Genomic DNA, 27,066 nt, shown 5'->3' with positions numbered 1-27,066 from the left:
AGTTTTGTATCCTCTTTCCTAAAATTTATTTGCCCACCAATGCAGTTATCCAACTTTATTTTTATCCTCCCCTGTTCACAAGAAAAGGCTTACCACCTCCCCCACTGCTATAGGTGTAAAATAACAGGAACTGAACAAAGTACATTTCGAGAATACACCTCTCCTGAAGGCAAATCCTTGAGCACCCGGCGAAAGATACTTCGTAAAAAGATGGCCCTTACTTCCTGCTTTATTTCAAAGGTGGTGGTCTATCTGTCCATTGATTCGTCCATCCGCCAACTCATCCCTCCTTCTCCTCATCTTTTTCTCTTTGAATTTAGAAAGAAGAAGGTGTCACAGGAACATATATTCACTTTCACTTGTTTTAAACTATAAAAATAAAGGTAAACTTTTAAATTAAAAAAAATAAGTACATATGATTTGAATTATTTGGTTTGACAAAGAGAACTGGCTTTGCCAATTAATTAATATGATTAACATTCTGGATGGGCTAAATATACAGCTCTATAGGTTTTTGTTTGCTTGTTGCAGCTCTACAGTTTTGATGAAAACACATGGAGAGCACTTCTACAAGAAACATCACACCAGAAAATAGGCCACTGCCACTATTTAGAATGGTGACAAGGGCACCTGGCTGGCTCAATCCGTACAGCATGCTAGTGACTCTTGATCTCAGGGTTGTGCACTTGAGCCCCATGTCAGGTGTAGAGGTTACTCAAAAAATAAAATCTTAATAAAATAAAAAGTTGTGACAAGAGTTTTGGGGTGTCAACTTTTAAAAATCTTTATTGGAATATAATTTTTAAAAATCATTTTATAAGACATAGAAGCAATAAGGTTTAGAGGCTGCTGTCAAGTACTGGGGCCATAGAGAAGAGTGAGAAAGACCATTCATGTCCCTGTTTTCTCAGAACTTAAATCCCAGGTTAGCTGTTTAAAAAAAATTTTTTTTTAAAGATTTTATTCATTTAGTCATGAGAGACACAGAGAGAGAGGCAGAGACACAGGCAGAGGGAGAAGCAGGCTCCATGCAGCGGGCCCGACGTGGGACTCGATCCCAGGACCCCGGGATGATGCCCTGAGCCGAAGGCCGATGCTCAACCCCGAGCCACCCAGGCGTCCCAGCTGTTTAAAAATTTTAACTCACAACAGAGGTCTTCCTGACCCAGGTCACTCTCTCTACCACATTATCTTTGATAAAAGGAAACCGTAGGGCCCAAATGGCGTCACTTCCAACAAATCACCACACCGGGCTTGACACCTGCACTTTCAACCTCTCCCAGAATCACAGTCTTAATTGGAGTCACAAATTTTCAGGTCAGAGAGATGCCTAACTGGCTCCAGCGGCGGCTCTGGGGACTCTCGCTCTCGAGGCTGTGCGTTCAGGCCCTACGCTGGGGGTCCTGGGTGCAGGGATTATCTAAAAAATAAAATCAATCTTAAACACATGTTCTTCTGGTCAGAACCAACAAGGTAATCTGTTCACACGGGCCCTCTCCATGCTCCAAAAGGCAGATGCAATGCGCCCACTAAGACCCTTTGTCTCCAAGGAAAGGCGACTTCACCCCAAATAATTGTTGTTGTTGTTGATGACTCCTCTGCCTTATTTCTAGAACCTTTCCTTTCCTGTAGCCCTTTGGAGCTCCCTTACGAATCGCTTGATAAAAAGTCAACCGGATCTCCGGACTTGCTTGAGCTTAGTGCTTTGCCGCGACACCTGACACCTGCGAGCACGGCGGGGTCGAGCGCCTCTCCTGGGGAGCTCGCCGTCCGGTCTCGCACGCAGCTTGCGGCCCAGGGCCCACCGCGCCGTCGGCCACGCTAACGTGCACGACACGTGCTGGCTGAGAACACGACGGGATTTGGGCGAACCGAGGACCCGGTGAGCGCTCCCGCCCGCGCTCCCGCCCGCCCCGAGCGGCTCTGGCCCGACGCCCCCGGAGCCCAGGCAGCGTCCAGCATCTCCCCGTCGTCGTCCCCGCAGTGTCGCCGGGATCCCGCCAGGGGGCAGCACAGGCGGCGGCACACAGAGGGCAGCAGCGGGAGGCGCAGGGACCGGGGCTTCCGCTTCCGAGAAGAGCCGGCCACTTCCGCTTCCGGAGCCTCGGGGTGTTCGCCGCTGACGGGAGGATGGAAGGGCTGGTGGCTCAGTGCTCCGCGAGGCTGTTGCAGCAGGTAGGGCCGCATGGGGCCAGGAAGGGGGCTCGGCGGGGAGCGAGGAGGGTCTGCGCCCGCCCGGGGGCGGCGCGGCAGGGGGGCGGGGGCGGCGCCCGCGCTGGTCCGCGCGCCCTGAGACCCGGGCCTGGTCCCCCGGAGCGAGCGCCCCCGCCGGGATGCCCCGGCCCCGCCCCCAGCCTGGCCCCGCCCCCAGCCCGGCCGCGAGCTCCGGCGCCCGGCCCAGCCCCCCGGCGGCTCCCGTCCCGGCGCGCGGCGTGCTCCGTGCTCCGTGCTCCGTGCGGGCCGACCCTGAGCCGCTCCCTCCGCGCACGCGCACGCGCCGCCCGGGGTGCGGGGTCGGCCGGGGGCGGGGCGGGGGCCCGGGAGTCCACACCCCCCGACCTGCGCCGACGGGGCTCCTGGGGGCCGCGGCCGCAGCGGACCCCAGCGACGGGGCACATCCCTCACCGTCGGCTCGGGGAGCGAGCTGCTTTCTAGGAAATCAGCAGTTACACCGTACGGCTCGGCCAAGGAAAGCGGAAGGTTCGCGCTGGAGCCGAGCCCTGTGTTCTTTGCCGGGGTGGGGGTACAGGTACCCTAGCATTCCGTCGTGATGAAGAATTACAGACCTCAAAAAAATGAAGTAAAAAAGAAGAAGGCCTCAGTTTTTGGAAAATGTTTAGCTGAGCGCATGGAACATAATATGCTCGTGTCGGGCAACCTGGTTTTGCTGTGGTCACCTCCTGATAAGCAGTCTCCCATCTCGGGAGAATCTCCCCCTTAGTGATTCTGTGAGGTTGGGAGGTTTATTTCCTTCTGAATTGGCATGTTTTTAGTTTTAGGCATTAGAGTTAAAAACCCGGCCTAGGACCTGAGACACAGTGGAAAACTAAGGGAAGAATTGGGAAATCATTTTGTCTAAGAAAGGGCAAAAGGCAGACACTTGAGCTATATTAAATGTGACAAAAGGCATTTCCTTTTTATTTTTTTTTTAAGATTTTATTTATTTATTCGTGAGAGACACAGAGAGAAGCAGAGGCACAGGCAGAGGGAGAAGCAGGCCCCATGCAGGGAGCCCGACGTGGGACTCGATCCCGGGACTCCAGGGTCTGCCCTGGGCCAAAGGCGGTACTACACCGCTGAGCCACCAGGGCTGCCCAAGGCATTTCCTTTTTTTTTTTTTTTTTTTTTAATTTTTAATTTTTTATTTATTTATGATAGTCACAGAGAGAGAAAGAGAGAGAGGCAGAGACACAGGCAGAGGGAGAAGCAGGCTCCATGCACCGGGAGCCCGATGTGGGATTCGATCCCGGGTCTCCAGGATCGCGCCCTGGGACAAAGGCAGGCGCCAAACCGCTGCACCACCATTTCCTTTTTAAAAGAACCCCAAGTCCTAAGATTTAGGAACAAAGGTTGGTCACCCTTGAACGTAACTAGTCCTCTTCACTAAATCAGAGTGGTTTACTGAGACAAAAAAAAAAAAAAAAAACCCTCAGGATAATAAGGCTTATCCCATTATGTGCTTAACACACCGGTTCCTCTCCAGTATACACACATAAGTCTTTCATTGAAAGGATAGTGTGCTAATGTAGTGCAAAGTCTCTGGAGGGAAAATCACAGCTTATCAAAGGAAACGCCCATTATTCCCATCACCTCTGCCATGCTGTTGGAAAGAGGAAAAGAAAGAAATTGACAGTACTATTCAATTCATCACGTTAACGAAAGTTGTCAGTCATAAGTGGACTGTGGACTGAACAAAGTGCCTTTGCTTTCATAGGAAAAAGAGATTAAGTCTCTGACTGCTGAAATAGATCGGTTAAAAAACTGTGGTTGTTTAGAAGGTTCTCCAGATTTGGAGCAGTTGCGAGAAGAAAATTTAAAATTAAAGTATCGACTAAAAATCCTTCGAAAGGTAAGTACTGTGGCTTGTTTTTCGTTTTATAATTTGCATTATTGTAGCTTTAAAAAAAAAAAAAAACTTTTGTCAAAGATTCAGAAAGTATACCTTGAGGAATTTGGAGACATGAGGAAAGAAACCCTATCTTTTCCCCCGGCTAAGACTAATTAGGACTAAGTTGTTGGTGCAAGTAATGGTGAAGTTGGTGTAGACTTGTCCTTCCAGGGCCCCTTGAAATGTTTGATACGCTAAATATTTGGCCCACTTGAAGTAGGCTTCCAATAGGTTGAGACATTTAATAGTTTATGTTGGTGCCTTTTAAAAAAATTTTTTTTTGAATTTTTAATAATTGCCTCAATCAAAAGAAAATATAGAATACATGCACAGTCTTTCTGTGCCCTAAGTTGGTTATTTTATAATTTGATTTTTATATTTCAGAGTGTCATTTTTTTCCACTTTTATTTCAGAACTTCTTTTTCCTAAGAAGCTTGTGCTGTATTTGTTATTTAATAATCTTATAATCTAACAGTGTTTATCAGTTTTGTCAAAGAACTGAGCTTGTTTTAGTGGAGGTTTTAATTTCTTGGCCTGCCTTTCATGTCTGCTGATGACACATCCTGGGAGATGACCTCACTGGCATAATTGTTCTCCAGTATGTATATACTACTTCTTAGCCAGGCTACACTGACATTATATTCTTTTTTCCAAAGCTGACCCCATTTTTCTTATCTTAGGCTCTACCCACTCCACTCCCATGAAGTCTTTTTATCACCTACTTGTGATCTATTCTGCTTGAAATAACTTTGTCTTTGAATCTTCTAAAATGACATTTCTTTTCCATGGAGTCTTCCCCCAAATACCTCAGCTTTCTGGTTACCTCATTTATTCTGTACTTATTTATATTCATTTTTATACTTTAATTCAGAAATATTATTAGATGCCTCATGTTTGGTAGAGGGTCTGAGGAAAAACACAAAAGTACATTGTATTATTGTTTTAAGATTTTTTTTTTTAAGATTTTATTTATTCACGAGAGATACATGGAGAGAAGCAGAGACCTAGGCAGAGGGAGAAGCAGGCTCCTGATGGGGAGCCTGATGCAGAACCTGATCCCAGAAGCCCAGGGTCACACCCTGAGCCAAAGGCAGATGCTTAACCACTGAGCCACCCAGGCAGGCACCCCTATTTTAAGATTTTAAGTAATCTCTGCACTCAGCATGGGGCTTGAATTTACAACCCCAAGATCAAGAGTCCCACGCTCTTCCAATTGAGCTAACCAGGCACTCCAAGTACAGTATATTCTAATACACATGTGTTTCCATAATGCACATTGGCTCCAATGTGTAAATGTTAGAATGCTGTCAGTGTAATGGGTGGGTGGGCACATTGATTCTTTCACAAATACTTTGCCCTACTGAGTAATAGTACCTGAAGACAAGGTATACAACAAAAACCAACAAGTCATAGATGAATAAAAATACTGTGTCAGACACCCATTCATTTACTCTACCTTCATTCCCTGGGTCATATTGGTCACGTGCTCTGACTTAGCAACACTTACTGGATGGTTGTCCTGTTATGTTTTTCAGTATGTCCCAGATATGAGAGTATCGCACAGTGTATGTTACCTTTTGGTATTTACCTTCTCAAGACCTTGAAGATTCCTTACAATGTTTGGGAATATTTTATATGATAATTTAATATTTTGTTGACATTTTCCTTCTTAGAGTCTTCAAGCAGAAAGAACCAGACCAACTAAAAATATGATTAACATCAATAGCCGACTACAAGAAGTCTTTGGTTGTGCCATTAAGGCTGCATATCCAGATTTGGAAAATCCTCCTCTCATAGTGACACCAAGTCAACAGCCCAAGTTTGGGGACTACCAGTGTAATAGTGCTATGGGTATCTCTCAGGTGATTGCATTACTACAAAGCATTCTTACTGATTTGGTTTTCTTAAGTATTAATCATCGTTACTTTTACATAAATAGTAGCAAATTGTATTCTCAATGAAAAGAACATTTTCCACGGTTCTGAAAAACTTGAGCAAAGGGGATGTTTTTAATTTTAAAACACAAGTTTGAATATTCAGTTAAATTTTATATGTATTTTCAGTATTTAAGAGTGGTAGTTGATACTCCTGGTACTTGCCTCCTGTTGTGTCCAGGATTGCTTTGTGTTATCATTGATGAATGTTGGAAAGTGAGAGATTCTCAGTGAGCCATTTATCAACCAATGTCCCCATCACATACTTGGTGCAGCTGTGGGGTCTCTGGGTTAGACTTATATATTTCATTTTTAGTTAGAGGAATCTTCTCCTGCCCTTTTTTTTTTTTTTAGTAAGAAACAATTTAAGTTACTTTAAATTTTTTTTTTTTAAGATTTTATTTACCAGAGAGAGAGACCAAGCACAAGCAGGAGGAGCAGCAGGGAGAGGGAGAAGCAGGCTCCCCACTGAGCTTGATCCCTGGACCCTGGGATCATGACCTGAGCCAAAGGTAGACACTTAACCTACTGAGTCACCAGGCGCCCCTACATTTTTTAAATATTTATTTGTTCGAGAGAGAGAGAGAGAGCTGGGGGAGAGAGGAGCAGAGAGAGAGGGATAAGCAGACTCCGTGCTGAGTGCAGGGCATGATGTTCAACTGACTGAGCCACCCAGGTGCCCCAGAATTCCCCATTTTTAATAGCTGCATTGTATACTGTGTTTGTGATTAATTGGCCCTGGTTTGGGACTTTTTGCTTTCCTTTCTTTGTTGAGTCAAAGGGTTTAATTCAAAATGTCCAGATTTTCTTCTAGATAATTTTTATATGTCTACATTGGGGTTAAGTTTATAAGGGTACTATTTTTATTACCCAGGTCTGAATATTGCACACTTTCATGATTTGCAAATTCCAAATATAAATATCCTGGAAACCAACATCATAACTAAAGGTTTTGTTATGTCTTCATAAAAGAGTTCTAGGTATGTGGGGCAGCTCACTTTGAAATGGAGATCATGTGGTTTGGGCATTTTTGTATTCCTCTTGGCCCTATTGATGGTTGATGCTTTAATCTGTCCATTTAGAAGGCCGTTGGACTCCATGCTTGTGCCTCTTGATGGGTCTTAATGTCAAATGTACCTCTTTATCAGTTGTGTATTTCTGAGTAACTTGCTGGAATCTATTGTGTAATGAATCATTTTATATTGTGTTATAGATGCTCAAAACCAAGGAACAGAAAGTTAATCCAAGAGAAATTGCTGAAAACATTACCAAACACCTCCCAGACAATGAATGTGTTGAAAGAGTTGAAATTGCCGGCCCTGGTATGACAGTGTTATCCTTCTTAAGGAGTTGTATTAATATTGATTCATATAATATATGAATGTAGGCTTAAGCTGTATAAGGTGGTGAAAACTCCTCGGATTGAAGTTAGGAAACTGAGGTTTTAGTGTGGACTGAGTTGCCTGGTCTTTGAGTTATTTTACCTCCTGTGACTCGGTTTTTCAACAGCATGAAGGAGATGGATAATGGCAGATAAATTTATCATAAAAGGGGCACCAATTTTCTGTTAAGAGGTGAACAAATCATACACTGAGAGTGAAGGGGCCCAGGATTAAGTAGGAAGCTTCAAGAGAATGGTAATGTTTGAAACAGATACTGAAATAAGGAATTACAAGAGGGCTTCAGGTGGTGTTGGAATCCGTAAGTTTTGCCAGAGCCAGATCAGCACTCTGGAGCCAGCATAAGTGAAATTGAGAAAGACTGTGGGAGTGAGCAGTCCTTTAAGATAGGAAACTATCTGATTTTTCTTTCTTTCCTCTTACTGTTCATTAGGTTTTATTAATGTCCACCTAAGAAAGGACTTTGTATCACAACAGTTGACCAATCTTCTGGTGAATGGTGTTCAACTACCTGCCCTTGGAGAGAATAAAAAGGTATGTACACAGTTTGCAATGATACATTAACACCTTACAACTGTGGGACAAGGGCTGTGATGAGACTGGCAGTTATTTTTTTATATCGAGATTTAATCATTAGTATTCAAGATTATGAAAATTACTAAAATAACCTTTCTCCTGGGTCTTGGCTTCTTATGTAGTTTTTCTTTTCTTTTATTTATTTTATTTTATTTTATTTTATTTTATTTTTATTTTATATATTTTTTATTTTATTTTTTTATTTTTTATTTTATTTTATTATTTTATTTATTTTATTTATTTTATTATTTATTTTATTTTATTTTAAGATTTTATTTATTCATGAGAGACACAGAGAGAGAGAGAGAGTCAGAGACACAGGCAGAGGGAGAAGCAGGTTCTCTGCAGGGAGCCCGACGTGGGACTCAATCCCAGGTCTCCAGGATCACACCCTGGGCTGCAGGCGGCGCTAAACCGCTGTGCCACCAGGGCTGCCCTGTTTTTTCTTTTCACTGTATTCCACAGAGCATTTGGGGTAGCCAGCTGGTATTTATGAGGTTTGGCTAAAATAGGGTAGATTATTTGTATAAACAGATATAATTCTTTTTCAGTTAATAATGGACAAGTAGGTATACTAGAAACCTAACACAATTGAACTGCAATCCAAGCTGTTATTTAAGTCTGAGTTTATTTTTAAATGTTATTACTAAATGTTAACAGACTAAAATGTCTATGCCCATTTAAAAATTAAAAAAAAATAAATAAATAATTTAAAAATTTTAATTGAAGGTACTTGATATAACATTGCAAAATTAAGATATACAGGTGTTAAACTTTGATACATTTATATACTGTAACATAATTGCCATTGAGTATATTTATCACTTTAAAGTACAATATTGTCTAAATTTTTGTTTTCTTTCTGTCTCAGGTTGTAGTTGACTTCTCGTCTCCCAACATAGCTAAGGAGATGCATGTAGGCCATCTCAGATCAACTATCATAGGAGAGAGCATGTGCCGCCTCTTTGAATTTGCAGGATATGATGTGCTAAGGTATGTGCTCTTGCCTCTAGAAATATCTATAGAAAATGGGAGATGTTGTTTGAGATAGAATCTTTGACTAAATTAGTGATTTGTAAGTATGGTTCTGCTTCTAATCACCAAGTGGGCTTTTTAAATAAATTATGTCCTGGGCTCCTCTGAACTGTTAACTTTTAGACTGTCTGGGGATGGAGCTAAGGAAAAACTCTCCTGCTCATTCCACAAGTACTTGAGTATCACTCCTGTATTCTGTATTAGAATATATCAGGTTATATTCTAATAGGGAAAGGCATATGCAAGAGATTATGCTGGGCCTGTAGGCAATAGTAGGAAATTGGGATTTTATTCTTAAGTGTGATGGGAAGTTATTGGAGAGTCTTAATTAGGAGGAGCAATGCAATCTAATTAAGGATTAGTCTGGCTTCTTTTAAGAAATAAGGCAAAGAAGGCCTAACTGTAAGTTAGAAACCCTATGACAACAATCCAGTTAGAGATGATCTGGTGAAGAAAAAAAAAAAGATGATCTGGTGGTTTGAGATTAAAAACAGTAAGGAGTGTAAAGTGGTTGGATTGACACATTTTGAAGAATTTTATCCACTGGTGTTTTAGAACCACTGGTCTAATTATCTTAGGGAGATAGTTGGCTGAGAAGTTAAATTTTCATAAAGTGGTAATTATCAACATTGACTCATCTGTCCATGTCTCAGTTAACTACTCAGAAAACGGATCAGTCTATCAATAGGAACCTCATTGACCACAAATACTGGAGGCCTGTCATGTGCAACCTCTGTCAGCGGGTATATATTTCTAAATGTATAGACGTTGTCCTCGCCTCTCCTAAAGTATGCATACCAGTGAGGAGACAGCCAAGGAAACAGATGTTACTAAATGTGATGTACTGGCACTTAAATGTTAGTGGTTCCTAATGGAATATAGTTTGTCTAGTTTAAGCATGTTATTTTAAAATAATTTTGTATTCTGATTGGCATTAGATTAAACCATGTAGGAGATTGGGGAACCCAATTTGGCATGCTCATCGCTCACCTGCAAGATAAATTTCCAGATTACCTAACAGTTTCACCTCCTATTGGGGATCTTCAAGCCTTTTATAAGGTTAGATACCATTTATTGTTACAGTAATTGTGTGTTTACCAATTCATCATAATTTTTAGTTTTCTTTAGAGAGTTCAGATTGGTATTTGAAACTACTGTGGGGTTAAAACTAAACTCTGCCCCTTAACTGCATCTTTGTTTTTTTAATTGGTGTATGTTAAAAATTGAACTCTACCACATTACCCTTTTTTTTTTTTTTTAAGATTTTATTTATTTATTCATGAGAGACACAGAGAGAGAGAAAGGCAGAGACACAGGCAGAGGGAGAAGCAGGCTCCCTGTGGAGAGCCTGATGTGGGACTCAATCCCAAGACCCTGGGATCAGGACCTGAGCCAAAGGCAGACGCTCAACCACTGAGCCACCTAGGTGCCACCACATTATCCATTAAGTGAATTCAGGAGCTTGGTAATCAAAAGATACTTTAGTATTTAAAATTTTTTTGATACTCTTCTCAATTTTATATGTTGAAAATTTTATAGTATATGTAAGAATAGTTTTTAAAAGACAGATGTACTATAAACCATAATTTTAAATTAATCACTGTGGTCAATATACTTCCACTTTGACATCCCTATACAAATCTTTACATTGGGGCAGCCCGGGTGGCTCAGTGGTTTAGTGCCACCTTCAGTCCTTCAGGGCGTGATCCAGGAGACCCCGGATCGAGTCCCACATCGGGCTCCTGCATAGAGCCTGCTTCTCCCTCTGCCTATGTCTCTGCCTCTCTCTGTGTGTGTCTCTCATGATAAATAAATAAAATCTTAAAAAAAAAATCTTTACATTGTGATTATAATACTTTTGTGTTTAATGTTTCATTATCAACTTTTACATTACTGTATGGTTTGGCTGCACATTGTTTTGTTGGATTGATGTACTGAAGTTTGTATTAATCCCTCTTGTTGGGGTTTTTTCCCCATTTTTGGAGTGCTTTTATACATTCGGTAAATAACTTTGTACATACCAGTTTTTCTCTTTTTAAAATTATTTCTTTGGGGTACCTGGGTGGCTCCCCCAGCCTATGTCTCTGCCCGTCTCTCTTGTGTCTCTCATGAATAAATAAAATCTTTGAAAAAAAATTATTTCCTTATGATAGATCATTTCCAAAGAATAGGATTACAGCATTAAAGTGTAAATATCTATGTGGGAGTTTTTTTGTTATTGTTTTTTGGGGTTTGTCTCAGTAACCATTTTCTAATGAAATAATTGAAAACAATATGTTTGTTCATGTGAAACTGGTAAATTACATAACTAATGTTATAATCTATTGGAATTCTGTGCTCTAAGTATAGTAAGGCAGATCTGTCAATGCAAAAAGTGTTTATAATACATTAGTAAGTTGTAAAAACACTGTATGTTCCAGTTTTTGCTTGAAATACATAGGTATGTATTTGCAAAGAAATGTCTAGAATTAATGCAGCAAAACCTTATCCCTGGTTAGGTTGGAGTAGGATTAACAAAACTTTTTTTCTTTTTTTTTGCAGTAAGCATGTGTTGCTTTCAAAATAGACATAAACAATGAAAGCAATTTTATTTTTAATTACAAAAATTATTTGTCCAGGACCACATCCAAAATGGAAAATGAAGTGCAGAAAATTGAACCCCACCTGTTAGTTATTCTTTATTATTCTTGAATATTGGTGTGAAGAAGGTTTTTGTGAATTGTAAAAGTGGAGGTAGCTGTGGTGAGAATTTTGCATTTTCAAGAAATGATTTCAAAACAAATAATAGGGTTCTTTGGCACATTGATTTGTAACTATTGACTTAATTGAAATAGAGTACCTACTCTGTTGCTTTTGTACTAGTGTTGTAAATTTTCACTTTTCTCACTTTGGGTTTTTTTGTATTTGTTTTTGTTTTAGAAATGAATAAATTCTTTACCCAGAAATATAAAGTTGGCTCTTTTTTTTTCCCCCCTCAAACACAGGAATCCAAGAAGAGATTTGATACTGAGGAGGAATTTAAGAAGCGAGCATACCAGTGTGTGGTTCTGCTCCAAAGTAAAAATCCAGATATTATAAAAGCTTGGAAGCTTATCTGTGATGTTTCCCGCCAAGGTGAGTTTCTGGGCTTCATTCATTCATCCAAGAAATACCGTTGCAAATGGTTTCCTTGAGTCTTTACTCAGTTGACCTTTAATGACATGTTAAATTCTGAAAGACCGGCAAATAGATTTTTTTCTTAAGTATTTTCTAACACTGAAACAACTATTAAGAAAGTTCATTAAGAGAGTCAAGTGCAAATTTTAACTTTCTTAGACCAGGAAAAATTAATTAGGAAAAAATTTCAATTCAAAAAAAAAATTTTTTTTAATTAGGAAATGAGGTAGGAAAGAAAGTGGGACAATCCTATTCATAGTGGCCATCAAAGCTATAAAACACATTGGAATAAACTCATATAGAAAGTGTCAGACCAAAGTGAAGAGAAATAGACAACAGAAAGTGAAAAATAGAGAAATAGACAACTTTAATTGCAACATTTTAAAGGAAGAAAATTAATTATATTAAAAAATATATGATACAGGGGTGCCTGGGTGGCTCATTCTGTTAAGCATCTGACTCTTGATCTCAGCTCAGGTCATGATCTCAGGGTGGTGAGATCAAGCCCTACCTTAAGCTCTGCACTAGGCATGGAGCCAACTTAATAAATACATTAATTAAGTAAAATGTTGCAGTTAAATAGTATGTTTCTTGTAATGTATGGTGTATGTCTCCTATTTAAATTCTTAAACTTTTTTTTTTGGTGACCTTTTTTTCCTAGAGTTTAATAAAATCTATGACGCATTGGACATCTCTTTAATAGAGAGAGGGGAATCCTTCTATCAAGACAGGATGAATGACGTTGTAAAAGAATTTGAAGATAAAGGTAGGCATTCTACCTTTTTTTTTTTTTTTAAGCTTTTCATTATGGAAATTTTCGAAGAGGCAAAAGTGAAGAGATTGTTAAAATAATCTTTCTAAATCATTAGGTTTTTTTTCAGTCTGTACATTTGTTATATATGTATGTGTGTGTGTGTGTATATATATATATATATATATATATATATATATATATATATATATATATATTCTTCCCTACCCTTGCTTTTTCTCTTATTCTTGAAGAAACTGGACCATTTGTCGTAAGAGAATTCCCATATGGTATTAAAACAGTTCCTCCGTCTGTATCTTCTGAAGAGGCTGATCAAATTCTGGTGTGTTTTTTTGTTTTGTCTTTTTATTTGCAAGTATGTCAGCAATGTCTGGTTGGCTCTCTCTACGATGAGATGGATTTGTAAGTTCAGGTGTCAGCCTGATCTGTCCACAGATTTTCCTGTTAGACTTCCCCATATTGTTTTTAGCAGCTGTTCATGATCAGGACTTTGATCCATTACTTCATTAGAGGTTGGAAAATGGTAGTGTTCTATTCCTTCTTTGTTATCTTGAGTTACCCTGTGCAGAGCTTTGCCACATAATTATTTTGGTGGTTCTAAAGTACAGTTAACCAAAGACATATAGTATAAATGTATGATTCTTTTTTTAATTTCTCAATGTCAGAGTAGTAAATTAGTTTCTTAGCATCTTCCAGATCAACTGAGTTATTTTTAGCATTATTATAGACAGGATTTAATATATTTTATTTCTCAATCATTTGCTTTAATTATACTTTTTAACATTCATGGTCCCGTTCTTGGCTAAAGAGAGCCTCCTCAAATTGGCTTCTTGTTTTTTATCTTTTTCTTGACCCCTATATTCTGTTGTCTTTGATAGTTTACTTGCTTTCAGGTACACAATATTTTAAGATTTTTTTGTGTATTTCCTGCCTTAGATCTAGAATCCACTAACCGGATATCTCCAAGAAAGATGGTTTCTTGAATAGGAAATGGTTTTTATTAATCACAATCTGTGGCCTAGGGATTACACCTTTAAGGTAATAAAATTTTAGGGACTTTTAGTGATGAGAAGGAAGCACAGAAATCAGTAATTCGCCAAGGTCACACAGCTAATAATAAGTCTGAGATTCAAACCTGGGCAGTCTAGCCTCAGAGCTTGGGTTTTGGGGGTTTTTGTTTGTTTGTTTGTTTTAATTTATATTTTTGGTAGTTAACATATAGTGAAGTGTTGGTTTCTGGAGTACAATTCAGTGATTAATCACTTACATATAGGGGGGTGGGGGTGAATGGGTGACGGGCACTGAGGGGGGCACTTGACGAGATGAGCATTGGGTGTTATTCTGTATATTAGTAAATTGAACACCAGTAAAAAATTAATTTAAAAAAAAATCACATATAGTACCCAGTGCTCATCACAAGTGCCCTTCTTAACGGCCATCACCACTTTAGCCCATTCCCCACCCTCCTCCCTCCATCAACAGTTTGTTCTCTATTGTTAGGAGTCTCTTATGGGGGATCCCTGGGTGGCGCTGCGGTTTAGCGCCTGCCTTTGGCCCAGGGCGCGATCCTGGAGACCCGGGATCGAATCCCACGTCGGGCTCCCGGTGCATGGAGCCTGCTTCTCCCTCTGCCTGTGTCTCTGCCTCTCTCTCTGTGTGACTATCATAAATAAATAAAAATTAAAAAAAAAAAAAGGAGTCTCTTATGGCTTGTTTCCCTCCCTCCTTTTTTTCTTTTCTCCTTCCCAGATACTCATCTGTTTTCTTTCTTAAATTTCACATGTGAGTGAGCTCATACAGTATTTCTTTCTCTTACTGACTTATTGCATTTAGCATAATACACTCTGGTTCTATCCACATCATTGCAAATGGCAAGATTTCATTCTTTTTGATGGCTGAGTAGTATTCCATTGTATATATGTGTGAGTACACGCATACACACACCACATTTTTATCCATTTCATTAGTCGATGGACATTTGGGCTCCATCTTTGGCTGTTGTTGATAGTGCTGCTATAAGCATCGGGGTGGGGTGCATGTGTCCCTTAGAATCTGTATTTTTGTATTCTTTGGATAAATATCTAGTAGTGTAATTGCTGGATGGTAGGGTAGTTTTCCTTTTAACATTTTGAGGAACCTCCATACTGTTCTCCAGAATGGTTGCACTAGTTTACATTTACACCAACAGTGCAAGAGGGTTCCCCTTTTCTCCACATTCAGAGCTTGTTTTTAACTATAATTTTATACTGCCTTTGCCTTACCAAGCCCCAGATTCCTAAAAGGTAAGAAAGTAATTCTAATAGTATTTGCTGCCTAGAGTTATGTGAAGGTTGAATTTTAGACTTAATGGAATTTGGTACATAGTAGCAATCAAAAAAACTTTGTTACCATCATCATGTTCTTGTCCCTTATTGCATCAGAGTTTTGCCTTTTGTAATGTGAATATATGAACATGATTTTATTTTTTCTTTCCAATAATCATTCCAAATGCTAAACCCTGCCATGTTTGTTTCTTGGACCCTGGTACAGTTTTCACTTCCTTTCAGTACATTTCAAGAGACAGTGATAGAAATTGCACTTTTTCCCCAAAGGAAGTATATGGCTCTACCTTGAAAATAGAGCCTGGATTTCCATGTTCTATGTCAATGGGTAGGATAGGCAGGTTCCAGTGAGGCATTTGGGTTTTTTTGGTTTTGTTTTTAAATATTTTATTTTTATTTCTGAGAGAGAGATCTGAGGGGGAGGAGCAGAGGGAGAGGGACAAGCAGACTCTGCTCTGAGTGTAGAATGCAGGGCTTAATCCCCAGATACTGAGATCATGACCTGAGCTGAAACCAAGAGTCAGATGGTCAACCTACTGAGCTACCCAGACACCCTGTGATGTTTTTTTTTATAAAGAGTTTGAGAGCCAAGTATAGTATGAGTCTAGTAAACTGGGATAGCTCACCTGTGCCCTGAGAACATCATGGATGCCCAGACAACCTTGACAATAGCCATTTTCCAAGACTCATAGTAGATCATACTGAGGGGAAAGAATGTGATTTCTTGAGCTTTCTAATAAATATCTTATAATGGGTTATCTTTTACATTCCTTCAGGATTCTATTAACATTATTATTTTTTTTAATTAACATTATTAATAAAGCTTTCTTTCCTAGGATTTGTGCAAGTGGATGATGGCAGAAAAATTGTGTTTGTCCCAGGATGTTCTGTACCATTAACCATAGTAAAATCAGATGGAGGTTATACCTATGATACATCTGACCTGGCTGCTCTTAAACAAAGACTATTTGAGGAAAAAGCAGATATGATTATCTATGTGGTAGACAATGGACAAGTGAGTTTGCAGATTGGTTTATGTTCTTTTTGTTTTCCCCCAGAGAGAGAGAGAGAGCACAAGCATGAGTGGGGGCAGGGCAGAGGGAGAAGCAGACTCCCTGCTGAGCAGGGAGCCTGATGCAGAACTTGATCCCAGGCCCCTGGGATCATGATGGAAGCTGAAGGCAGATGCTTAACCAACTGAGCTACTCAGGCATGCAGATTGGTTTATGTTCTTATATTATCTGATTGGAGCTGAGACAGTATGATGAGGTTTGTGGCTTTAGCACAAGACTAAAATCCAGAAATGCAGTATAACATAAATGGAAAAACAGGGTATGGATTTGGCCACGCTTTAATACTTACCAGTTTTTTATCTTGTTTTCCATAAACTGGAAAGGGTTACTTTCCTGAACATGAGTGACCCTTTCTATCTGAAAGGGTGGTTGTGAGACCTAAAATTTAATTGAGATTATTTATTGCACATGAACCTACCCTTAGTTCAGGCACTTTGAAAACCTTTGTACATAAAAAGTATAACAATCCTGTTCTTGTTCTTTCATATATTAGGTATAAAGAAAAGATCTTATAATTATACTTGCCTTTTAAAATTTGTGTTTGTAAATATTTATCCCTAAGCACAGAGTTTTAAGTCCCTTTTTTGTAATTAGAAAGTTTAGCAGGTAACTTTCCATTTGTTTCTTTGTAGTCTGTGCACTTCCAGACAATATTTGGTGCTGCTCAAATGATTGGTTGGTATGACCCTAAAGTAACTCGAGTATCTCATGCCGGATTTGGTGTGGTGCTGGGAGAAGACAAGTAAGTCTGGAGTCTGAGTGTTAATAACATTCCTAACCCCCAGATTTCTTTGGAAGAAGCTACATTTCATTTGATACCATATTAGAATTAAGTGCACAATTTTTTTTAGTCTGTATATGCTGTAATGGTGAATCTGGCTGAGCCTTTTTGTACCTATATCTTATCACTGCTGGAGAATGTAGCCTTTTAGGGAGATTTGGACAAAGTTGAATGAAATAGACTTTACAGATTATAAAGAGGGCTTTCATTTGTATAGATCTGATTTGTAAAGTCTATCACAGTACCTTCTCAGATTTCACACAAAATACTCAATGGTATATTTCAAGCATTTTGTAAATGTCTGGTTTTTTCCTACATAGTTGAACACCTGGTCAACAGGTATGCATTTATTGAGATTCCAATTGAGTTTTAAAATTTACAGCTTTTGTTGTTATGTTTCTCTCAAAAATACTAAGTTTAACACCTACATATTCATACTTTTAGTTTTTCTATTTTCCAGTCATTTCCCCACATTCTGTTCAGTTTATGAAATAAAAGGTAAATACAAGCAAATATAGACAGCATTCATCAATTCAAAGGCACACATTTTTATTTTCAAAGGCACAAAATTTTTAATATGTTGCATTTAATAATGTCTTAGGATCATGTCTCTTAAAATCTGTGGCATTTTAGATTTAATGATACAACCCAAATATCACACAAAGGTGGTGATGATTTTAAAAACCACAAGAAGTTGCTCAAGATGCTTGGCTAGCTAATGTACAAAAGCTCTAATTAAGCTTTAAAGAAGTCAGGCTAGGTATGTTGTATTATTTTAGATACTGATTATATGAATATCAAAGACCTTGCTGGAGTCAGCATCAGACACTTTTATATTATAATGTGTGACTCTCCTATAGAGCAGCATTTTTTGGAATCAAAAGATACCAGGTCCTTATTTAAGTGTCCATGGTCCTAAGAAAGTACTTTGAATATTGATTATAATACTTTAGTTTCTTAACTATTGATTTTTTGGACTGATGTTTCAGTGATTATTCTTAGGTGAAATTGTTGAATTTACTTTTATATCTATATTTATCACCAGTATTCATATCTTGTCATTTAACTTATTGATCATGTAATTCTACGGAATATTTTCCTTGATTTTTGTTGTTGTTTCATATTTCTGCAATCAGTGTCATGTAATTAATAGCATCTTAGGCCACTGAAGAGGAAAAATATTTTTTTTTAAAGATTTTATTTATTCATGAGAGAGAGGCATAGGCAGAGGGAGAAGCAGGCTCCATGTGGGGAGCCCGATGTGGGACTCGATCCCTGGACTCCAGGATCAGGCCCTGGGCTGAAGGCAGGCACTAAACCACTGAGTCACCCAGGCATCCCAAGGAAAAATAATTTTGGTGATAGTTAACCAGTGTCAATTTACCATGTTTTAAATATTTACATTAAAATGCTCACCAGTTCTGCTGTTAGTGAAATTTTATTTTTTTTAAAAAACTTATAGAGAGACTGCATGAGTCGGGTTAGGGGCAGAGAGAGAGGGAGAGAATCTCAAGCAGTGTCTCCACTGAGTGCAGAACCTGAATAGAGCTCAGTCCCATAACCCTGAGATCATGACCTGAGCTAAAATCAAGAGTCAGACACTTAACTGACTGAGCTACCCAGATGCCCTGAAATCTTCTGTGTTAAAGCTTTTTATAGTAAATAGTTTACCCTTTAATCATCATCTTATTCCTTAGACTCCTCTATTTATTGAGCTCCTGTGTATGACATTGGCAGGTGTCCGATAGACACAGATAGTAGAACATGACCTTTTCCTTGAAGGGGCCTGTCTTGTGAAGGGGAGCAATTCCCTGGGGAGCCTGTTAAATTATACATGCCAGGCTCCACCAGGGGAGTTTACTGACACATTAGGTTCTGAAGCAGGTATTAAGGATTTACTTTAAAACTTCTGATAATCAGATATGGATCCCTTATATTAGAATCACTGGTCTGAGGAATAAACGAGCGCCAAAGAAAACCCACAAAAATTCAAGACAGGTACAGATAGGGGGAGTAACAAAAGAACCGTTATTGTAGACGTTAGGAGAAGGCCTCCTTTAGCATTTTGACTAGCTTTATGATGGGTAACAGTTTATCAGAATTGGAAGTTGCTGAACACTCTAGTACTCAGTAGGGAATGGCAATAAGGAAAGCCACAGAAGTGTTTAATGTATTCATAGGGTAATGAAGGAGTTTTAATTCTGCGATAAAGGGCAAGATCATTTCTAAGGTAACTCTGAAAATACAACTTTAATAAGAAACATCTTGATTTTGGTAGGCTTTGTGTTGAAGAGGAAAGCATCCTTCATTTATACCATCGCATTTGAAGAATTTGAAGAATTTTTTTAAGATTTTAAGTAATCTCTATATGCAGTGTGGGGCTTGAACTCACAACCCTGAGATCAAGAATCATACACTGTACTGACTGAGCTAGCCAGGCACCCCAAAGAATTTTTAACTTTAAAAAAGCTTATAACTCAGTATTGTATAAACTTCTGTTTAATAGTAAAATCCAGTTTTTAAAAAGTAGTCTCTGCCCAACATGAGTCTTGAACTCATGACCCCAAGATCAAGAATCACATGCTCTACCAACTGAGCCAGCCAGATGTCCCAATAAAATCCAATTTTTGAGAAATGCTTTTAATGGTAATGTTGCACAGAACAGTTGTTAATCAGTGCTTTTGCCCCATCCTCAGAGATTCGTTTTGGGATTGGAGTCCTGGCATCCTGGCTTTTCTTAAACTCTTCAGCTGATTTCTGTTGATTGCCATTCAACAGGTGGGATTACTATCTAGAGAAATGCAGATGAGATTCCAGTTAAGAACTTGCTAGTTCCTGAACAGTTCTAGGAGCAAACATGTATTTTGTTAATTCTTCAAAGAAGGCAAAATAAGTCAAACTTTCTGTTCAGGAAAATGAACAAATTAACAAATATCTTTGTTTCCCTTTTAGGGAATGTATTATAGATTAACATGAACAGAATGCTATTAGGAGCCTAAAGCATAGAAAGCTTTGAGTTGGGCAGCCTGGGGGCCTCAGCGGTTTGGCGCTGCCTTGGGCCCAGTGTGTGATCCTGGAGACCTGGGATTGAGTCCCACATTGGGGCTCCCTGCATGGAGCCTGCTTCTTGCTCTGCCTCTCTGTGTCTCTCATGAATAAATAAATAAAACCTTAAGAAAAAAAAAAAAAGCTTTGAGTTGAGGACTATAGAAGAAAGGTAATTAAAAGTACCACTCCTTTGACATCTTTCCTGGTTACCAGTTGGAATAAGTGTCAGACCTTCATTTCTAAATGGGAGGTTCTGTTTTAGGAAGAAGTTTAAAACACGTTCAGGTGAAACCGTGCGCCTCATAGACCTTCTGGAAGAAGGACTAAAACGATCCATGGACAAATTGAAGGAAAAAGAAAGAGACAAGGTAATCCAAAGCCTTATTTGCCTGTTGTGTACCACATGTTGTGACTTTTTCGTTTCTGTTTTTATCAAGAGAACTGGAGAACATTATGAGGAACAAATCTACCTGAGACAAGTTTATATTACTCAGATATTGCACAAAAAGTTTGTTTCATTACTGAGCATGTAGTTTGAAAATAAAATTCTTGGCTATTACAAAAGGCTGTTTCCTCCTGTGCTAATGTGGCATCATATCTTTGTTTCTTGTTGGCATTCTATCACTACTTTGAACCAATGATTCAAAACTATTTCAGAAAAAAAAAAAAAAAAAAAAAACAAAACTATTTCAGATTAAGAGGTTAGATTCTACAGCCTACAGAAAGATCTACATCTGCTGAGATCCTTTCTCTGGGAGAATTTGAAGAGTAGTCCTAGCAGTCAATACCTACACCCAAGGCCATTGGTCAGCCATCCGAGTAAGCAACAACATAATGGGCTTAGATAGCACCCTTGAAAAGGACTATGGTTTGATTTGTGTGGAATTTAAGTAATTGAAATAAAATGAAGAAAACTTGACAAGAAAATCTTTTTAAGATAGGAAGGTCAAGGATTGAGATTCAAGGTCTTTTACTATTCAGTAAGTCAAGTGATATTTTGGAATGAACATAACTGCTATTAACCATACAATTACAGAAGGAGAAATAGAATTGGATGAAATATAGACGTGAAAGAACCAAACACAAAAATAGGTCCTTTGCGGAAAAGCTCTTTTGTTTGGTTCAGGTCACTGACAATCCAGAGAGCATAAAGGCAGGCCATGAGGCTACATTGTCATGGTCGTAGTCCCTCCACCCCACCCCCTTTCCATTGCAAACAAAATGAAATGTAAAATAGCTTTTCTCTCTGCTTCTGCTAGGTCGTTGTCAAGTCTCCACAACTGGTATCTACAGAGTAGTTTCTCCTTTTAGTCCTGGTGTAGGCACATGTAGCACAATCAGATGAAAGGTGGAAATTTTGGTCATCTAACCAATTTGCTCACTCCATATGATGGTAAAAACTGCTTTGGCTCTTTTATTTGTTTGGCCAATTTGCGTACAATAAAATGTGAAGCATGATGATTTTTTACACTAATGTATGCCTGGTAACTCCAGCCAATATAGTTCTATCTCTATTATCTGAGAAAACTTCCTGTCACCATAGGTCACTTTTGTTTATTCTAGGACATCATAGAGTAGGTGCTGTTTTCTAGATGTATCAGTAGTTCATTTCTTTTTATTGCTAAATAATAGTGTTCTGTTGTATGAATATACCACATTTTGTTCATTCTGTTGATGGATATTAGGGTTGTTTCTCTTTGTTATGAATAAAATATTAATTTCAACATTTTTAAAGTCCTTTTATGGATTAATGCACTTTTACTTCTGGATATATATCTAGGAATATCATTGCTGGATTGTAGGGTGAAAGTTGGTTTATGTTTAACTTTATTAAAAATTGCCAAGGAGAACTGTATTATTCACTCCTACCACTAATGATAGGTTCCAGTTGCTCATAGGTACCAATGCTTGATTTGTCAGTCTTCTGGTGAAGGTAATGGCGTCTCACTATGGTTAAAATTTGCATTTCTCAGGGCACCTAAGTGGTTTAGTTGGTTAAGGGTCTTACTCTTGATTTTTGCCTCTGGTCATGATCTCAGGATTGTGAGATGGGGCTCAGCAGAGCATGGGATCTGCTTAAGATATTTTCTCTCCCCGCCCCCCCTTCCCCATCTCCCTCTCGCCCTCTTGCATGCTCTCTCAAAAAAATTTGCATTTCCCCCATGAGTCCTGGTGTTGATTGCCTTTTTTAATGCTTATTGGCCATTTATATGTCTTTTATGAAGGGTCTTCTCAAGTCTTTTACCCATTATTTGTTGCAAACCATCAAATATTTACATTTATTTATGTATTTACCCTTTCTTGTATACTTCATTCCTTCCTGATGAAGTGTGTTTTGCTTCCATCAGGGATTATTTTCCTTCAGTCTGAAGATCTCCTTTTAGTATTGTTTTAGTAGTGCAGGTCTACTGGTGATAAATTCTATTGGCATTTGTCTGAAAACATCTTTGTATTGCTTTTAGTTTTGAACAATAGCCTTGTGTCCTGATAGTGCTTCAGAATACATGGCCAAATATTAAAACAGTGCATGAGTTCTTTCTCCTACTCCTGATACCGTGTTTTGTTTTTTAATTCCAGTGTAATTAACATATAATGTTAATACTAGTTTCAGGGATATAATGTAGTATTGCAACAATTCTGTACATTGGGCAGCCCGGGTGGCTCAGTGGTTTAGCGCCACCTTCAGCCCAGGGCGTGATCCCAGAGTCCCAGGATCGAGTCCCACATTGGGCTCCCTTCATGGAGCCACCTTCTCCCTCTGCCAGTGTCTCTACCTCTCTTTCTCTCTCTCTCTCTCTCTCTGGTCCTTTGTGACTAAATAAATAAAATCTTTCTTTTTTTTTTAAGATTTTATTTATTTATTCATGAGAGACACAGAGAGAGAGATGCATAGACACAGGCAGAGGGAGAAGCAGGCTCCATGCAGAGAGCCTGACGTGGGACTCGATCCCGGGATTCCAGGATCACACTCCGGGCTGCAGGCGGCGCTAAACCGCTGCGCCACGGGGGCTGCCCTAAAAAACAATTCTGTACATTACTCAGTGCTCATCAAGATAAGTGTACTCTTCATCTCCTTTTCCTTTTATAAGCATTCCCCCCCCCCCCGCCCTTTCTAGAAACCACCAGTTTATTCTCTATATTTGTGGGTCTAGTTTTTGTTTGTTTTTCTCTGTTAAAGTATTTGTCTTTAATAATTGGTGCTTTCTATTTCATATCTACTGAATATGTTGTGGGGAAAGTATTTGAGTGGATACTTCATATTTTACAAATCAGATTTTTCATAAAAAACACTCTTTGTTATGCAGAGCTGATGAGTTTCTTAGATTGGCCTGTGTTCTCTCAGTGTCCATATTTATTAAAGTCTACTGATAAAAGAAAACCATTAGATGCTCCTGATGCGTGTATTATGCCTGAGACACCAGGATAAAGGAAGTGGTCAGTAAATTATGAAGTTGTTTTTTTGTTTGTTTGTTTTGTTTTTTCTAAAGGTCTTAACTGCAGAGGAATTAAAGGCTGCTCAGACATCTGTTGCTTATGGTTGTATCAAATATGCTGATCTTTCGCATAACCGGTTGAATGACTACATCTTCTCCTTTGACAAAATGCTGGATGACAGAGGAAACACAGCTGCTTATTTGTTGTATGCCTTCACTAGAATCAGGTAATTGTACAGTGTTGGTTTTTTTAATCAATTGATAGGATTTCTAATTTACATGAGTCATTTCTTACTATGTTCTCTATTAAGTGGAGAAGAATGGGCCTAACCAAAGAAAATGATGGCTGTTGCCTGATTTCTCAGGTCTATTGCACGTCTGGCCAATATTAATGAAGAGATGCTTCAGAAAGCTGCTCAAGAGACCAAGATCGTTTTGGACCATGAGAAGGAATGGAAACTGGGCCGGTGTATTTTACGGTTCCCTGAGATTCTCCAAAAGATTTTAGATGACTTACTTCTCCACACTCTCTGTGATTATATCTATGAGCTGGCAACTACTTTCACAGAATTCTATGATAGCTGCTATTGTGTAGAGAAGGATCGACAAACTGGTGAGTGTCTCACTCAGTGGTCATACTGGGATTGGGACACAAGCAAGGCATTTATTTGAATTAGGTATGGATGGTCTTCAACTTCTTTATTCCTGGGACACCTTCCATCCTTTTTTCTACCAGTTATACACTGGTCATATCATATATAACACAAAATTCAACTAGATCTAATAGAAGCATAAATGGAATTCTTGTTACCAAGCAAAGTAGCTTCCCCCACCCTCAGGCATATGGCATGGAATCATAGGACTCCAAAGAAAACAACTGGAAAACAACTAGAAACAGGACATTTCTTTTTTTTTTTTTTTAGGAAATATTAATACCTTTATTCTGGTATAATACGGTATTTTATATATTAACTCAATTTTACAGAAAAAGCATTTTATGTACAGTTGTAAAGAAACTGCTGCACTGATAGCTCCAACGTAAATGGATTGTATTTTAAAAGTTCATTGAGTTTGTTACATTGGAAAATATTTTCTTCATAGAAAATAGTAAAAATCACATTTCCCACACTAGTCTAACAACTCCATTAAAATCAAGTAATAGCTGGATGATGTATTTGTAAGTATGGTGTGAATTCTGAGATCCAGGAGAAACTTCAGCTTCATTTAGTGAAACAGCCATGATTTCCTTGAAATTAAGTTGTATGAAGTGAAACTCCCATTAAATGCCTCCCCCTTACCCTTGTTTTCTGCCAGATTATTTTTCAAAACAGGACATTTCTAACAAAAGCAGGGTTACTGAGGGTCACAGAATGAAAAAGACATTAATTTTTTTTTTCTTTTTCCTCAGGACAAGTGTTGAAGGTAAACATGTGGCGTATGCTGCTTTGTGAAGCAGTAGCTGCTATTATGGCCAAGGCATTCGATATTTTGGGAATAAAACCTGTCCAAAGAATGTAATCCTTAGGTTTGAACACTGTGTGTTTTTACCAAAAAATAGCCATTTAGCACTATTTGCTTTTTTACAATCATGTGGATACAAAAATTAAGTAAATGAAATTTGTCAACTATCTGCATAATGTGGTTTTTTTTCCTACCAACTGGGCCACTGGAAAAGAAAAACATTACTTCATTAGTAAGCTTACTTCTGCTGACCACTAAAATTACTTAGTGGGGTCATGGAGTAAGAGGCTTTGTTGTATATTTCAGTGAGAGCATTTATTGGGTTGGCTGAGGTGTTTTTTCATTTTAATTTGATACAGAGTCCCATTTATTGAGCTCTGCTATAGGCCCCAGGAACTTTACACACTTTCATTGTCCCATTTAGTCCTCATTCCATTGTTCTGTCATAACATGAATCTCTATTTGGCGATTGACAAAACTGAGTCTTCACAGAAATTAGTATCTTGCCCTGCATTGTTCACAAAGAAAACCCAAGATTTATATCTGTGTTTGACTCCTCAATTTAACCTCTTTCTGTTTTGCAAAAAGGTGACATTGGCAATAGAACAAACCTGGATTCAGGGGAAGGTCAAGAAAATTAACAGATTGGAACTTTTTTAGAAGCTACAGATTAATTCTTCATTATCTCATTGGCCATGTGCCAATTTTAGTTAAAAAGGAAAATAGAAAAACTTGAATATCTAGTTGCCATGATTAGCTGATTCGCTTAGATCAGTCAAGACTCATCTCCTAGGCTTGTTCTATTATTTCACTCCAAGAAATTTGAGTTGTAGAAAGACAAGGTAGACATTTCTAGTGGCAGTGAAGGTAGTCAGGGAAGGGGGGGTGATTGTTGGGTCAGTAGTTAGTGTAATTTGCCAATACAAAAATTAGAATTCATATAAAGAACGTAGCATAAAACTTGGGAAAATTAGTGCTTAATGAACATGAACTGTATTGTACCATGCTGTTTCCAAAGGTCAAGCCCAAAGGAACCTAAGAGATAATTTTAATGAATTATAACAATAGCTGCAAATTTACAAACAAATGGGTATGTAAAAGTTTGAAGTGATGATACTAGAACTAGCAAGCTTGCAAGCCAGTTTTCCTTTAGCCTGGTGACTGCAAAGAGAATCTACTGTACTACTGAGTATATTAGTCAGAAATTCCAGGAGTTTTATGGGTGAAAATTCAGTGAGGTATAGGAGGAACTAATAAAAGACTGGGGAGGATGTTAAATTAATCAAATGTCATGGTTAGTTCATATGCTGACCAGTCTTCAGCTTCCTGAGATAGTAACTATGTAGTTATTTCATCTTTAAAATATTGTCTTACCAGACATGAATATCATTAGGTAACAGATAATACCAGAAACTTTACTTTAGGAAATAATAGAGCTCTGATTAGCCTGTTTTTAATGTCCTAGTCTTTGGGAGAAAATGGAAGACTGTCAGGAAACACAGCTAGAATTACCATTGTAGGGGTTGGGGAGGGGATATGATTGGGGAAGGGGAGAGTGAGTACTGGCAGCCCAGACCTCTGGATGAAGGAAGGTTTGAGGCAGCCTTGTATCAGCACTGGGTTGAGAGTCCTGGGGTATAGAAATATTTCAGCCAACAGTTCTAGTGTGACTTTCTTTGGTTTTCTGTCAATCCCATAAAAGTGAAGGTGAGGGGAGGGGTCAAACCAGAACATTTCTAATGTTCCTGCATTTCGGCTCTGACATCTGATAATTCTGACCTGCATGTGACCAGAGCCCCAGAAAACTTGTCATGTTCTTCACTACAACCATCCTTTAGTAATTGGCTGGATGCTAGATTCTAATTGTCTTTATGTCGTTGAGCTCTATTTTAATCCCATTGCTGTTGGAAAGGATATTTCCATTCTTTTTTTTTTTTTTTTTTTTAATTTTTATTTATTTATGATAG

The 27,066-nt window shown here is 38.7% G+C and overlaps 1 protein-coding gene across 2 annotated transcripts; it reads left to right on the top strand.

The window, feature by feature from the left end:
* Positions 1-2,037: 2,037 nt before the first annotated feature.
* Positions 2,038-25,266, top strand: RARS1 (arginyl-tRNA synthetase 1). 2 transcript variants are annotated; one of them, XM_077895591.1, is made up of 15 exons: positions 2,038-2,175; positions 3,935-4,069; positions 5,782-5,970; positions 7,256-7,364; positions 7,876-7,976; positions 8,890-9,011; positions 9,992-10,112; positions 12,038-12,167; positions 12,871-12,975; positions 16,139-16,317; positions 17,008-17,117; positions 20,467-20,572; positions 23,693-23,865; positions 24,004-24,251; positions 25,047-25,266. In XM_077895591.1, exons 1-15 carry the CDS (start codon positions 2,131-2,133, stop codon positions 25,154-25,156), a joined length of 1,983 nt encoding a protein of 660 aa, XP_077751717.1. In that variant the 5' UTR covers positions 2,038-2,130; the 3' UTR covers positions 25,157-25,266. The 2 variants fall into 2 exon arrangements, with proteins under 2 accessions (XP_077751717.1, XP_077751718.1); XM_077895592.1 differs by lacking the exon at positions 5,782-5,970.
* The last annotated feature ends 1,800 nt before the right edge of the window (positions 25,267-27,066 follow it).

This window comes from Canis aureus, chromosome 4 (genome assembly GCF_053574225.1).
Source record: "Canis aureus isolate CA01 chromosome 4, VMU_Caureus_v.1.0, whole genome shotgun sequence".
Taxonomy (NCBI): domain Eukaryota; kingdom Metazoa; phylum Chordata; class Mammalia; order Carnivora; family Canidae; genus Canis; species Canis aureus.
This window is presented reverse-complemented; position numbering and strand designations above follow the sequence as displayed.

What these genes read in the sequence shown, in the direction of transcription:
- RARS1 (XM_077895591.1), top strand. Translation starts at nt 2,131, where the DNA reads ATGGAAGGGCTGGTGGCTCAGTGCTCCGCGAGGCTGTTGCAGCAG. An exon ending in GACTAAAAATCCTTCGAAAG is followed by an intron (nt 4,070 to 5,781) that starts GTAAGTACTGTG and finishes TTTCCTTCTTAG; the next exon opens with AGTCTTCAAGCAGAAAGAAC. An exon ending in ATCTTCAAGCCTTTTATAAG is followed by an intron (nt 10,113 to 12,037) that starts GTTAGATACCAT and finishes CCTCAAACACAG; the next exon opens with GAATCCAAGAAGAGATTTGA.